The 16354-nt window shown below is 39.4% G+C and overlaps 2 protein-coding genes across 2 annotated transcripts in view; one reads left to right on the top strand and one right to left on the bottom strand.

The window, feature by feature from the left end:
* Positions 1-4435, top strand: part of b4galt2 (UDP-Gal:betaGlcNAc beta 1,4- galactosyltransferase, polypeptide 2) — a 165653-nt gene extending 161218 nt beyond the window's left edge. Inside the window, exon 7 of the mRNA XM_072688228.1 lies at positions 203-4435. Coding sequence (XP_072544329.1) covers positions 203-353 — 151 coding nt within the window. The 3' untranslated portion in view covers positions 354-4435. The remainder of the gene's footprint in view (positions 1-202) is intronic.
* Positions 4436-7540: 3105 nt separating this feature from the next.
* LOC140561705 (von Willebrand factor C domain-containing protein 2-like) lies at positions 7541-15782 on the bottom strand. Its single transcript, XM_072686937.1, has 3 exons — positions 15325-15782; positions 11505-11634; positions 7541-9964 (listed from the first exon to the last, which is right to left on the bottom strand). Exons 1-3 carry the CDS (start codon positions 15649-15651, stop codon positions 9783-9785), a joined length of 639 nt encoding a protein of 212 aa, XP_072543038.1. The 5' UTR covers positions 15652-15782; the 3' UTR covers positions 7541-9782.
* Positions 15783-16354: the final 572 nt, after the last annotated feature.

The raw sequence follows: 16354 nt of genomic DNA, 5'->3' as shown, positions 1-16354 counted from the left end.
AAACTGCACTTCTGTAAAATACGTTTGACGTTAAGACATTGTATGTTTAGTTCATTACCTCCATCTCTCAGTATTCTTTAAATAAAGATCAAATGTCTATATGTTTTCTAAATGGCGTGTGACTGTATAGCTAGGACTTGCATACTGGACAAATACATATAACCCAGCTGATCATGTTTCTCTTTTTTATGTCTTGGAACAGATTCAATAAAATCCAGAACACAAAGAACACCATGAGGAAGGACGGCATCAGCTCGCTGACATATCGCCTGGTCTCCATTAAAAAATACCCCCTCTACACCAACATCTCTGTAGAGATCGGCAAACCACCTCCCAGACCCATCAAAGGATAGGCAGAGATCTCTCCAGCTCAGCAAACACACATACATGCTAAAACACACACACAGACACATGAACACGTACACCGGCCAGGGCCGTCTGCCTCTAACTGCAGCACTGACATGCTGAACAGGTTAGTTCTCAGGAATACACACGGGGGCCCTCCGGCAGCAAGCCTGGTGTGGATCTATAATCATGAATTCTAATCCACGCTCAGATTCAGACTGGAACACAAATACGGTCTGTGAAGAAGCAGATAATGTTTTGTTAAAGGGACTCTGCTGTGGAGCACAGTAAGCCATAGCAAATATGGACAACGCCCCACTCCAATAAACTGCTCTGCTCCAAACCAGAGGTCGCTGTGTTTCTGGGCACAGTCTCAAGGAGCACGGTTGCTTGGATGGAGATCAGGATGATCAAACGGAATTTCGAGCAAGGAGCGTCCTGTTCACTTGATGGAAATCCGTCGGAACCTACTGTACATTGCAGAAAATGAATGTCTCTTTTTGTACCTGCAGCTTCTGCAGCGCCCGAGTTTATCTTCATATTCCTGAAGCTGGATCTGGTGAAGCCTCTTAATCGGTGCTTGAAGAAGGCTTTTTGGATCATCCCTATCCTTTTCTCACTGGATTCCACTTCCTACCTTTTCTTATTTTGTATCCTTTCTGTTTTTTCCTGCTGTGTGCCAGGGAACTGTGTGCACTCCTGAAGAGAAACACTGGAGATCTCAAAAGCCGCCGTCACAGTGCTGAGTGAACTAGAGGAAGTTGCTCTTAATTTCCTTAGAGTGAACCTGGAGAAGCTCTGCCAGGACTCCCGTTTTTAATAGGAATCAAGCTCTGAGGGTTTTCTTTGAGAAAGCAGGAGAAAAGGAATACTGGGATAAAGGGAACTATTGCTTCAACAGAAGATGAGATTGTGAGAAAGCTCCACAGCTGCAAACCAGAGTAGACTAGTCATTGCAAGCTGTTATTTTTGTTGTTTGTTCACTTCTGCCTCAAAGAATTCTGTTCTCATACTACCATACTTAAGCCAGTGGGCACACTAATGAGCTAATGCCTGTGCTAGGGGGGGTCAATCCTTCTTGGCTAGTTGGCTAATATCAATTAGCTAACATAAGATATCCAGATTATCAAACACTTGAGGTATACACTGATTTAAACTGCAGTATGTTGTTTGCAAGCCTACTGTACATTTTTCGTTTGAACCACCCCTGTTTTCTGTTACTGCCTAAAAACACCAAACTGATGCCTTCAGACTTTTTTGCAAGGAGAAAAAAATGAGGTAATGCTGGATTTCTGTTTGGGTTTTCGGTGTTAAGTGAGATTCGATCACCTTTTTCATTGCCATTCACTCAATTCAGCCTTGAGGAGGAGGTCACTGCTGATGTCCCGGCCGCTTTCCATCTCCCTTTAAAAAGCCTTTTTAAAGCGAGTGCATTTTATTTTTCTCTTCTTTTTTCTTTCCCACTGCCTTTCTACCTTCCCTTTGACTCCTTGCTATGCCTCTCTGTGTGTTTTGTGTGTGTGTTGCCTCTCCATTTGTGCATTACCTTCCTTGTGCACCACTTACACTGGAAAGACCTAAAACCAACCAACTTTTTTTTTTTTTTTTTAAATCGGCACAACTTTCCAGACCCCCTCTGCTTTTGAAATAGCCTTACAGATGCATTGTGGTTCAGAATCCTATTTCTGTCTACTAGAAAATACATTTCCTATATACAAATTCTGTGGACATGCTATGTCCATGCATATATATATATTTTTTTTCAAGGTAGTTGAGTGAGGTCAGTTCTGTGTATCATCATAATACAAGTATGTACAGTACAGAAAAGATCATATCTAGTCTACAGTGATGCTCAAACAGTAGACTTGCAATTTGTGACTGTACAGTTTACATACACCAGACTTGTGTAGTGCAGAATATCAACTATAGGACAGTGAGCATACAATGATAAATAAACTATAAGCAAGTATGACAGCAGTATAACCATAGACAGTGAAGATGTTAATGGACAAGATAGCTTTCATTTTCTCATACATACTATACACAGTCTTAGCGTATACACAGACCTTCAACTTTTGTGAAGATTTGGGGAAATAATTCAGTCTCCCAAATTTAAGCCTGTTCACGGTCACCCTAATCTCTATTGCATCTGTATTGTATGATTAATTATTACACACAGTCATTTTGATGCTTCATTCTGAGGAAGGTCCATAAAGCACATCATTGTTTTAATGTTTATTTCTCATGATAGCCATGCATTCCCTAGAGTTCATGAGATGGCATTGGCAGTTTTCAATCCAGTAAGGCTGTCTTACAGCGCACAGCCTGCTGTAGGCCAGGAACTACTATCTCAGCAATCTTGTGATGCAGCCTTTTGGCTTTGAAAAGCCATTTAGGCCTTGTGCATACCTGCCAATGCATCAGCATTTATAAAAAAATCCAAGTTGGGACTAAATCTGCCTGTGTTTAGCATTACAGAGAGATATGCATTTATTTAGAGGGTCACAAATGCAGCCAAATGAATAATATTTTAGTGCAGAGTTCAATAAATAAATACATCATTCGATATCAAGGTAAAAACTAAAACTTGTGATGCCAACATATTTTTAAAGCAGTTATCTACCAATGTAGCCAATTCTCGCACAGTGATGAAGAAAATACTTTCACTGATGTTTCTGTATGTCTGCATAATCTGCATTATTACTGAGATATGAACATCATTCAGAGTGGATTGATATGGAGTGGTCCATTGTAGATAAACTTACTGTCTTACTGATGGGAACCAGGGCACGCACTGTCTACAACACAAAAATAGCCATTTTCTTTTCTTTTCCTAAATGACCATGACTACAAATGACTTCTTTTTTTTTCTGAATGTTGATGCTGGTATAAAACAAATACATACATATTAATTTTAAATTTAACATTTGAACATAATTTAGTCTGAGTTTCTATTCAGTCAAAAACTGTAGTTCTTTATAGACCTCAACCTTAAAAGAGAACAATAGCAATTTAATTTTCTTTTCAAAACGATTAAATGTATGTATTGTCCTTTTAAGGAAACTAGTTATCAAGTTTATTTGTTTAACATGCATGTCAAACTAATCCATTGGTTCCTTTTTGAAAAAAAGTCTAAAAAAAAGAAATTGAATAGGATAGAAAAAAAAAGTCGAACATTTCATGTAATAATTTTCGCTAAGGGGCTTTCAGAGTCATTAAATGTTTCACCATCACTGTGAACAATTCTGACGGGCGCGTTTCTCTAGAACGGAGCATTTCACACCAGACCACTCTGACTGACCGTTTACATTTTAACCATTAAATCAGGCAGAAAATGTGAAAATTAGGTGAAATTCTTTCTTTGGACTGGAAGAAAAGGTCCCTTTCTATTGAAACTCAAGCTCACGGTTATTCCTGAAGGAATATGGCTTTTCTTTGTGTGTTTTTTAGCTTGTTTTGTAATCATCCTGTTTTCTTGCTCTTTATAACGCTAGAAATCCAATCAGAAGAAACTGGCACAAATCTCATCACGAATGTTGCACAATACAAAGCGCTCCTTGCCAGGCGAAGATGGATCAGTCGCTACCACTAATAATGCTCAATATAATGAGTGTCTCCATAAACTCAGCTGAAGCACAGTTAGAATAAAGAGGAACAGATTTTTTCCCCTTATTTTGGGGGGGAGGGGTCAGAGGTCAATAACCCTCTCATCTGAATCTCTTATGCACTCCTGCTCTCCCCTCCGTCTCCTCCTGGCCTGTGTGCTTCTCCCCTGCTCTCCTTCTTGCCTCGCCCATCCCACGCCACCCTGCCATCGCCCACAGGCTTCTCCATATGCATCAGGCCGAGAGCCGTTTGAGAGAGGGGCAGAGGGGGCTGGCCGGAATCCTGCTACAGGGCGACAGGAAACAAAAAACTACTACTGACTGCCTCCGGTCTTCAGGCCTGGAGTGGCTTTTTAAAGACTTACTCAATCTATCTAAGATTTTTTTTTTTGTACATTGAATGTCAAAAATGTTATATCTTATATATAGAATGCATTATGTCATATCATACTTTTTGTATACAATCAATAAAACAGATGCTAAAAGTTGTGCCTCTGAAATTGTGTACGGGATGGAAAGGAACAGTACAGTATTGTGCAAGATCACCCCTTTATTTAGTGATTTTTTTTGTCAAAAGTCATGAAGAACCAGTTTGAAGAGAAGTTCAGGAAGTTCAAGAAGTTCGGTGGAAGGTGAAGGAAGGATAAAGAACAAAGGGAAATAAGTGACTTTTCAAAACTGGTCCATAAAATGCTTAAACATGACTCCTAATGTTTAAAATGGGCTCCTATAAATGGGACTCCTGTTTGCTGTGTAAGACCCGGTAGACCACCGAAAGTGCCCTAAAACAGCTCGTAAAGCTTCCATCTGTAAAACCAAAGGAAACACTCCAAGCTAATGAGAAAGCGTTTTACAGATCAAACTGTAAAGAACAACCTGTAAAACATCATTAATTGTGTTTGGGAGACAATTAACGCGCAGGGTGGAACTCTAAGACCACCTGCCTAATATACTGATGGTCATCTGTGTGCCATCAAAACATCGCAGTCTTACAAGAACACCTCTGAAGGTGCTTTGTGGTATCTGGCACCAAGACGCTGCAGTTCCTTTAAGAATTGCTTGACACACCACACTTCTCAAACTTCTCAAACCTCATGTCCTTCTACCTTTGCTTTAAGGTCCAGTTCAGATACCTGATGAGTCCACTGTAGGCACTTGTGATGGTGGACAGGTGTTAGCATGGGCCCACTGACTGGTCTGCAGTAATACAGCAAGGTGTGATGCACTGTGTTGTGAGGTATTCCTCTCCAAAACAGGGACAAAAAAAACTAAAACTAAAACAAAACGGTGGCAGAATGTTTGACGACCAAGGCTCATTGATGCATGAGGACAGCAAAGGCCTGTCCCATCTGGACTACTGTAGTACAATTCTCAGAAATGTTTAGTAAGGTCCAGTGCAGATAAATGTCTATCGTTAAACGTTTCTGAGAAGTGTACTACAGTAGTCCAGATGGGATTTCCTTTTCTGTCCTCATGCATCAATGAGGCTTGGCCATCAAACATCATGGTCATTCAAGCCTGACCATTTCTCTTATATCCAACAGGTCGATCAAGAGAACTGCATATTCAGTTATTGTCTAATATTGAGCACACTGTCATGGAGTAATCAACATTGGCTAACACTGCATTTATGTATATACAGTGTATATATAAAGGTGGATGTTCCTAATAAGGTGAAGACTGTATTTTGGGACAAGTAAGCCAGTAATATAAAAGTGTGTGTGAGATGGAGAGTTTAATGTGGATGAGGCTGTCATGGTTGTGACACTACATCACTGCAGGGAGAACTTGTTAAAAGTGACAAGCTGCCAAGAGCCATTATGTTTACACAGCATATCAAAGTGACTCAGTGTTCTGAAGTACAGACTCGTATTTACACCCAATAACTTTTAATGGGACAAATCTGAACTCACCACCAGGGCCTAATGGTGAAATCAAAGCACAGCCATGTCATGTCCCCAAACTGCCAGAATCGAGGCAGAATCATTTTTGGATCCTGGTTTACTATAAACAAATCTGTAAGAGCAGTGATTCAGTTCAGGCTGCTTCATGCAGCAACAAGCTGCTGTTATTCAGCTCAGATGCTCTGAATGAAACAATGCAAAACTAAAGAAAATTAGTTAGACGAGCAAACACAACAGCACTAAAATAAAAGAATATTAAATGTAGCAGATATGTCTAATATTTCATATTCTTAGATTATTCTAAGAATATTATATGCTTATGATTTCTAGACATGCATTAGCTACTTTAAGCTACACCCACACAGCTTTTGCAGAGAAGCACTACCAATAGTTGCCAATATTGGAGCTATGTCTAATACCAGACGTGAGCTAGAAGAAGCCCCCTACCATTGAGCTGTGCAGCAGTGGAACTGTGTTCTCTGGAATGATGTTGCTCTATCCAATACTTTTGGGATGAGTTGGAGAGTTAGGGTTAAGGTGGGTGGGGATTATTCATTGCAATCAAAGCAGAGACAGTTACTCTAACAAAAGCAGGACAAACTCAGTTTTTTAATAACCTTGATTTTAGAAGGAACATTGAATGAAAATGCAAGTGTCAAATGTCCCAATACATTTGTCTGTATAGTGTATATATTGGTTTAACAAAAGGATGCACCAATGTGATGCTGATGCTGGATATTTTATGTACATATCTGTTAATTCTGATACATAAGCATTATTTAAAATCTAGAAACTGGGATGAATCTTAGGATTAGCATTGCATGCACTACAAGGATCACTTTATTAGGAAGACCTGTACACTTGCATCATGTGGAAGCATGCAACGTATAAAATCATGCAAAAAAGATGCCACTAGCTTCAGGCAATGTTCACATCTGAATGGGAAGGAATTGAGTGTGCCATAATTGTTTATTGTTGTTGAGTATTGCTAGAACTGAGGCTCACCAAAACCAGACAGCTGATGACTGGAAAATTCATAGCCTGGCTTGATGAAACTCAGGATTCTGCAGAGGTTCACAAATGGCAGGGTCAGGGAAATGTGTCCGTGGAACACTTTGGGCCTGTTGATTCGGATCACCACTTAAATTCCACAGGCTATTTGATTATTGTTGCATCCAATCAAATCAAAGTTTATTTGTCACATACATAGTCATACATGGTACATGCATCCCTTCATGACCACAATTGACCTATTTTTTAAATGGCTACTGCCAGTATGATATGCATGAATGCACCGTGTCAAAACCAAGTAGTCTCAAACCAGTTTCATGAACATGACTCTGAGCTCAGTGTTTTACAGTGGTGTTCACAGTCACTGGATCTGAATTCAATAGAATACCTTTAGGATGTGGTCGAGCAGGAGATTTGCAGCATGAAATATCTGCAGGAGTTGTGTGACTCCGTCAAGTCAACATGGACCAAATGTATGATGGACGAATGTAGCTGATGTAGTTGCTCATGCAGTCACAGACATGGGTCTAAACAGCAACCCCCTTCCAGACCACTGCCCAGTTCAGTTATTCAGTTCTTTAAGTTCAATCCTCACAGAAAAAAAATCCCAATTATAAAGCCCAGTAAGGTTTATAATCTCCATCAGTTACACAGATAGCCTCCAAACAATGCAGATATATTCTCAGAAGTGCTCCATTCAGCAGGTTTAATGGTTTAATAAAGTCTTCACTTTCAAGAATAGTTACTACTAACTAAACAAAGCTGTAGCTGTGGACATCACCAACACTTTTACTATGGCTAATGTACTATTGATGATGAGTGTAAAATAATCAGGCAAAACTCTAAACTATCAAATCATAATTGTTCATATACAGCCCACATGACAGACTGAATAATCAAAAGTCTGAATATTCCAAAAATATGAAAATAAACCCATTTCCATTTATACCATACAAATTTGATTCTCATGATGAACAATTAGACATCGACTACATTTAAGATTGCAGAGAATACAGCATTTACAGTCTACAAAAAGCCCAGCGCAGCATTTGCATGTCATTTATTTATGGTTGTGTACATAAAAAAAATATATGATTGCAGTTTCTCTTCAAAAGCAAAGCTGATTTACACTGACAACACAAAACTGAATGGATCACTGAGTAAGAAAGGTGATGTTTCCTGCACTATAAATTGTTCATAGTTTGGGTGAGTGTATATTAAAGCCTTATATGACTGCACAGTTATAACATAATGTTTCCACTCAGACTTTAGCAGAAAATTACCCACAAGCCATCTAGCAAGTCACTTAAAAGTCTGAAAAGGAGATCATTTCCTGATTTGGTCCTCTTTATGTCCAGACATCAAAAAACAGACATGGACCCAAAAGGCATTTCCCCACAAATGTGTCATATCCATTGGATACCTCCTCAATTCCACTGTCCTCCATTGTATACCTCATTTCCCAAACAAGTGTAGTTCATTGCTTCCTCGCTTGTTGATTAAGGATGAGCTCCACCCACAATGTAAAGGTTCTACACCAACTAAGGTTAAAAGTCTAGGATCTAAAACAACTAGGAAATGTCTAGCAAGGACACTAATAATATCCAGTAGACTCCAGTTTGCATGACTGTATTCAGCCTAAAACAAACAGCACAGAACAGAATTGTGGGAAATGTAGTACACTATAAAAAAAACTCAGAACTCTAGCACATACAAGACATTTCACCTACAAGTGGTGTGTACTTGTTTTTATGGCTGTCTAATGACACTAATGTGATAGTGTCTCTCTTGTATTTACTTCTCATACTCACTAACAGATGTAAACCACTTAGCATGCATGCTAGATCGCAGAGAATATCCATAACAAGGCCAAAGCTATATTCAGCTGAGTCGTTTAATCTTAAAGATAGGCACGTTACAAAAGAATACAACTCATAATTGCTAAAGCTACAAGCAACCTTCAGCTCCTGTGAGAGCCTTAAAAAATAGTTGTCAACATAAAAAATAGACAATATTTCCCCCTTGAACTAAATATGTGCTTGAGGGCTGAATTCCAGCCCAGTTCGGTCATTTTCCTATGCAAACAAACCTGCTTCTACTGATCTGTTAATTTAGCAGGTATGCAGGAGCTGAGGAATAAGCTGTGCAGTAACCCAGCCCTCAGTTCCTTACTATTTCCTTAAATGCAGTCCAGGGGTTATCGAAAATGCCAGGCCCAAACTGACCATGGTAGCCATCAAGCATGCCTCATGTAGCATATTTTACAGTCACATATAAACAAGACATACAGTAAGACATCCCATTCATGTGCTTCTACATTTCAGTTGGTGCTGGAGGTAGAACAGCATTCAACGATTTGCCCTTTTTATGGATTCCAGATCATTTGAAAAGAATAGGAAACATGTTTGTAGGATGGGCTGGGGCTGGAGAAAACTAGCTCAACAGCCATGGGTCACTATTTGACACTATTTGTCAGCTGAGGCACATTTATACAGTTTGTTTCTTTAGTGTTGCACTGGAGCTACAGCTTGAGGTTTAAGTCTCGAATAAGTAATGGGAGCTTATTCCCACTGTTTAGCAACATGCTAACAGACAGCCTAAATGAACATTAGGCATGCATTATTATGGATAGTTATCCATAGCATATCTTGAACTGTTTGAGGTATAGGCCAAGCTTCTATTAGTTGTTAGCTGCATTAGACTTGTAGCTCCAGTGCCAAACTAAAGAAGCACACCTCCAAACATGTCTGGCTGGTTGACTACAGCTGAGTTGAGGAGAATCATGTGCAGTTTGGATTTTACCTAGACCTATCACTTTAACACAGTTAGGCCAGGTCCGCTTTACCCTGTGTTTTTCACTGTGCTACCCAGTTCTATAAGGAGTGTTGATGCTATCTGCTGGGAGCGCGTATGAGGGTCAGTTGTGTCCGTCGCTGGGTGTGCAGTTACGGAGGCGGGTGCAAGTGGCAAGCCGGTTGCCCTCCCAGTAGCCCGCATCCTGGCCGTCATGGCATCGGCACTTTGTGCAGGAATCGACCCACACTGGATCTCCCCCAGGAATCACTCTGGTCCTAGAGGCATCCGCATAGCAGTTGGGACCTGAGGGGTCACAAACGAGATTATATACCTAAGTAAGGGTGTATTTTAAATGTTTTTGTTTAAACTGACTTCAAAATTGCAAATAAACAGGCAGGCATGCTTAAAATGTATGATGAACCAGTTTAATAACAAAAACATTTAACAAAACAATTTTTTTGTATTATGGCAATTTTGAAGACTAAGAATGTAGTTCATTCTGGTTTCTGTTCTGCTGGGGTTGTCAAGTTTTACAATTTTTTGTTTTTGTTTTACATATTTTTGTTTAATTTTATTCAATATATCTGATTTGTACACATTACATATGATTTCTATTTTATTTGTGTAAAGAAGAACTAAAAGGTTGGACAAAATATCCATTTCTGAAATATGGGGAGGACATGTCCACCCCCACATACAAATGCTGAAAGGGAATCCAAAATTTAATATCAAAAAATATTATTTGATGTAAAAGTCCACAAGAACATGACTGTAAAAGTACTCTTAGTTATTCTAGATTATTACTATCAGTGTATACAAAGATTGAATTATAGTAATCTCTCCCAGCTTTAGCCAGAGCGTGACATTAAGTACAACACTTGTTTGATTGTCTTATTTGAGTTTGGTGCAATCATTGGACGTCACAGAGTATCAGTCCAGTCCAGAGGAATTTGATTTCAGAAATAAAACCTTGAAAAAATCTCTTGAAATTGTGGGTCATATTTCCATCATATTGGACATGTATACAATTTTAAAGCATACTATCTATTTTTAAGCATACCTTACAGGGATCAGTTTAATAATCTAGCATTGGCACTTGTGCATTGCAGCTTCTATTTGTAAGTTGTACAATACATGGTAACATGAGTCTTATCCCAGCCTGCTATTTTGAAAAAGCAATTGAAATCTAACCTTTGCCTCTGACCCTAAATATCTGCATCCCAGAGCTACAGTATATTAGCTTAATACCTTCTTGTGCAACACATGTATCAAAAATCATGCCACAAAGCAAAATGACCATACACTATATTATTTGAGTTCTTTCAGCAAGCTTTATCCAGTCTATCTATAAGTCATTTTATCCACCATCTGGGAGAGATGGCATATGCGCATGCGATTTAGCCCCTCACAATCAGCTTCCTTACCCTTTGTTGGGGTAAATACTATAATTACCTCCGGATATTATAGCAAACAGAGCTAACGGCCCTGCTGGAATGAATTTCACAAGGAGCATAATCGCATTTCTTGGCAATAAATTGGGGAGCATGCAGCCGAAAAGCGTACGTGTTCCCGCATTTTATCCTTTATTGCAAATCTCAGATTACGTGAGGATATTACACGCAGGGTTATTACCAGACAAACCCTGCAGATGTGCACCTGGAATGCAGATAGAAGATTGGGCTGTCTCTCTGCAGTACGTGCTCTTTTTGCGTAGGCCATTGGCAGCCACAGTATTTGAGTATTTGAGAAACAGTAGGATTAGTGATACACCTGTAAGCTATTGTTCATCAAAGGCCTTTTTGCCTCCAAATATGGTTCTCCAGGAGTATTTGAAGGAGCTTACCATCTTTGCAGTCTGGGCAACACTTTCCCGGCTGAAAGACAGGGTTTACACAGGGTGGAGGGGCGCAGTCTGCTACCAGGCACCTGGCTATGCCATCACTGTCACAGGTACACTGTTCACATTCCGATGGCTGTAAATCAGACACACACTATTGAGTATAATATAACATTACAAAAAACCTTTGTTACTTTGTTTATTAAGTTCTTGGGTGAATGTTTTCATGTGTAAATAGGTAAGAAATAATTTCTCATTTAATAATGTTTCTCAGTTGCCATGGTGGTTTATATTTTTCATGTATATATCATACATGTTTTTGCAAATAGACACTCTTAAACAGTTTAAATTAGAGTTAAAATGCTTTACTATGGCTGTTACAAGTAAGTATAAATAATAAAATAATACTAAAATGTAAATAACATTAATTCTGTAACATGCATGTAGCTGGGAATGAGGTTAAATTCAGAACTGAATGTGCATTATGTATGTGTGATTTATTTTAGGAAAACCCTAAAGGTGCCGTCAGGGGAAAAAACCTACAGAATCTGCCCTTTACTTAAAAACCTAAAGACCCTAAACCTTTTTTCAACACAATTTTAGCACAATGTCACCGAAGTGGGCCTGTAACAGTTTGGGCTATGCTGACTGAATGCTATACAACAAATCAAATGAATGAAGACTATAGACCGTAGACCCTCACTCTGTTTAAGTGGAGGCAGCGCTGCCACCTGGGGCTCAGATGCGGAGGTGTCAGTGAAATGGGCTGGAAGAAAACAGCATCAACTCTGGAAAGCATCTGCCCTCAAACCTGTCAGAGCCCTCTGATTACCCCCTCAGGGGTCCTCCATTACCCATAATAACCGAATCAGAGAGACAACGAAGCGTGCCTAAGACCGAGCACTATTGTACGCCTCCTGTGCCTTGGTCTCCAGTGATTTCGGTCCTCATTCCTGTGCACTGGGTAAAGAAATGCCCCACTGATGCCAGGCTACATATTTCTCCACAGGAAGGACAGAATGCAGGAGTTACAGGAGATGCACAAGAACATGTAAGCATTTTGTCTCGTTGGGGCATATTATATATTTATATATAAAATGGTTTGATATATAATTGTGGACAATCATAGATGTCTAATATATTCAGTAAATACATCTTAGTCTGAAATATTATCAAGTTTAATCACCTGTCCAATGGTAAACATTTATTTTTAACCTATTATCTGGCAATACTGACGTAGTCTGATATTGTGCATTCCAAATGTCTTTCTGTACCACTGGAATGCAGAAGGGGAATAACTAGTTCCATTTACTCCGGTATGTACAGTACTTAGTCTGGAACAATGAAATATCAGTTGGATATTTAAAATAAACTCTTTAAACCCTAAAGGCCTGTAAATGGGCCCATACTTCAATTCCTCACCAACAACATAAGTTACATAGTTGTTTTATAACAGTTACTGAATGATTCACAGTAGTTACTGGATAATCAGTAGTTACTGAATCTTATTATGTCTAAAAACTCTAAAAACTCACCACTGAACAATTCTGATTTAGCAAGTTTCTCTAGAACAGAGAATTTCACATCAAACCTCTCTGAAAGACTCTGTTTACATCTTAACCATTTAATTATACAAATTAATTAGACTAACCATTTTAGACATTCTTGTTAGGTTCCAAACCCATAAATTGGGTTGAGATTTCGGACTGCTGCTTTGCCGTTGATCACATCTCACACTCATTTTCATGTCGTCACAAAAAGAAAATCCCCAACAATCTCCAGTGAGACGATGTACTGCTGTTCTATTTAGCTTTTATTCTGTTTCTTTGTTTGTTTAATCAGTCCAAATCAAGGTGTTTTGGTAGCTTCACGACTCTGTCCTGAGACACTCTGAAGCAGACATGCAGGCTGGTTCAGACTATTCTACAGTCCTCTGACCGTCTCAGTCTCAGTGTGCGGTACAATGCTGCCCTCTAGTGGCCATCGCTAACGGTGCTCAAGCAATTTCGCAGCCTCACTGCACTTTAGGGTATAAGATGGTTTAACTATTATGGCCATATGCATATTAAACAGAGGTAAGACTTTAAGGGATACTAATGAACACCACTGCACTCGTTTAACCTCAGGCAGTAAAATAATAATTACCATACACTGCCTACCACGCGGTGGCGCTGCGGGTCTGACCCGAATCAACAAAAGAGGCTCTTGTTTTCAGTGTTTGATTTTCAGAATGAATCCAAACCTAATTTCAAGCTTTTCTGTTTTGATATAAAATGCCTTTGCACGTCCAGAAATAACATGACAAGGCCTTTAAAAACAGTAACGCTACAAAACACTTATACTGAATATTACTGTTGGTAAATGATGCCTTCTGGCTAAACCTTGATGTTTTAAAATGATGTTCTGTGTGTACTTTTTCTAAGATTTTGACATTTATAGGCATTTATAATAAAATGAAGTGGGGAAAAAGGTATTCAGGAAACAACACTATTTTTATTATTGATAATAGTAACAACAATAATAATAATAATAAAATATGCAGTGAATATTTTACTCATCAACAGCTCAAGCACTAGGTCTTAGATTCACTTGATTTATAATGATGCTCCAGATTGCCTTAATACTTTTTTTTTTCATATTTCTACAATAATCTATACCTCTGAACTGTAGTATTACAGTCATTGTAACCGTAATATTAGTCTCAGTTTACTTTTTATAGGGGCAGGGATGCCAACCAGACCCTATGTAAAAAAAAAAATCCCAAGAACTAAATGTAAACATACATGTGTATAATGAGTGTATAATGTGTATAACCGAGCCAGTCCACTGACTGACTAGAACAATGACCAATGGCTGTGGGTCAAAACTCATAGCAGCGTAGCGCAGGTCGTGTGTGTGTCTGGATGACTGGTTTATGACTCCAGAAGTTTAAAGCAGAATTTCACTTTTTTAATCCAAGAAAAAATATAGTCTAATCTTTTACTTTTTTTAATCTAGGAATCTACAGACAGCACCACTAAAACCACTAAACCATCTACAGACGTACAGACAACTACTGTAAATGACGACATGATGGACATGTGTTTGGAATTCAGTGGCCTGCTGAACATGATCCAAGAGTAAAACTCCAACAGACTCTTAAACATACCGAATACCGAACGAATAGAGGCTTGGATGTGCAGATCCTAACCCCTTCAGTTGGGATAGAACTGACATTATGTAAGTTGTGCTTCGTCAATCATAATGCTCAAAAAACCCTCCAGATGTCATATCCAAAGACAGTGTGCATGATATAATGTGATATTTTAAAGAACCACAAACTCTACCGTGCAAATCTAGACCTTTTATTAGCTCTTCTAATTGACCAGTGCATTTATTCGAGTTTTACACACTGAAAATGGTAAAATAATCTTGTATAGTCTTGTATGTATTCAGACCAAGTGCTTTTTAAATCAATTTCCCAGGCAGCATATTCATAGCTATTTTGCATAATAACTTCCTGGGGTCGTTTTTAGAGGCATGGACCTCTTCAGGGATCTGGTTCCATTCACCACCACTGTGAACAATTCTGATTTGGCAAGTTTCTCTAGAACAGAGAATTTCACATCAGCCCTCTCTGAATGACTCTGTTTACATCCTAACCATCTAATTATACAGAGAAATTCGACAAACCTGAGGAATTCTCCTTTAAACACTCTTAACAGTGTTTCTGCTCCAACTCTCACCCGATTCCCTCTCAAACCAGTAGTAGCTAATAAGGGCTCTCAGGTGCAGAGAAAGCCTGCTACCTGTGGACAGTTTTAGAAAGGTGTGTGTGTGTGTGTACCTGGAAGGTCTGGCCCAGCTCGTACACTTCTCCCCGGTACTCGCAGCCGATCCTCTCGCAGCGCGGGCAGCAGTCGCTGGGGTAGTGGCTCACGTGGATGCAGGCGGCGGGCAGAACCGTGCACTCCGTCCGCGAACACACCGAGCCCTGCGCCGTGCACTCGCACTGACTGCAGTGGTCCGAGTCCAGAAAGTACCACTCACCCACGTAGTACACTGAGCCGTTGGCCTCACACGTTTCCTCCTGGCCGGCCACGGGGAACGGAGAGGGAGAGGAGCTCCGGAGCCTCAGCAGGACCAGCAGCAGCAGAGCGCTAAACACAGCCATGACCGACCGAGACAGGAGACGTTAAACCTGGAAGAGCAGCAGCATCCAGAGACCGAGACTGAGACCGAGACTGAGGGGCTTCAGCGGTCAGGAGTCTACATCACAGAGCACACTCACGCTCGCCTGCAGCGCCACTCTCAGACTCCAGAGAAGTTTTCCACCACTGGGGTGATGTTTCTCTTCCACACGTGACCGCGTAAACTTTGTCATTTTAATAAAGTCAATGAACTCCTAATGCTTTCTAAGTGCTGATGCTACGCTATACCTAAAACTGTCCTACAGACTACAGATTATTTGCCACATTTACTTACCTTAACTTTACGCACTATTGTAAATGGTAATGGAACAGTTGCATTTTCAGTAAGGAAATGTAGTATTTATTGATATATTATTAAAATAAAAACAGACGAAAAGAGAAACACTACTGTGTAATGGCCATTATGATCATCATCATTATAACAGAATACGTTTAATTGATTCCGAGGAGAATTATATATATATTTTGCACTGGCATTCACAAGATGAGTGCTAAACATATAATTTAATATAATATAATAAATATATTCGTGTCTTTTGTACTTTCTCCAAGACAGTGTAATGTAAATTCCATTACTAAGGGACTATAAAATATCAAACATGCTTTAATGGTATCTCAAATATTATATATATTTTTATTAATGTAATTTTGTATTAATGAAAATTA

The sequence above is a fragment of the Salminus brasiliensis genome, chromosome 9 (assembly GCF_030463535.1).
Source record: "Salminus brasiliensis chromosome 9, fSalBra1.hap2, whole genome shotgun sequence".
NCBI classification, from domain to species: Eukaryota; Metazoa; Chordata; class Actinopteri; order Characiformes; family Bryconidae; genus Salminus; species Salminus brasiliensis.
This window is presented reverse-complemented; position numbering and strand designations above follow the sequence as displayed.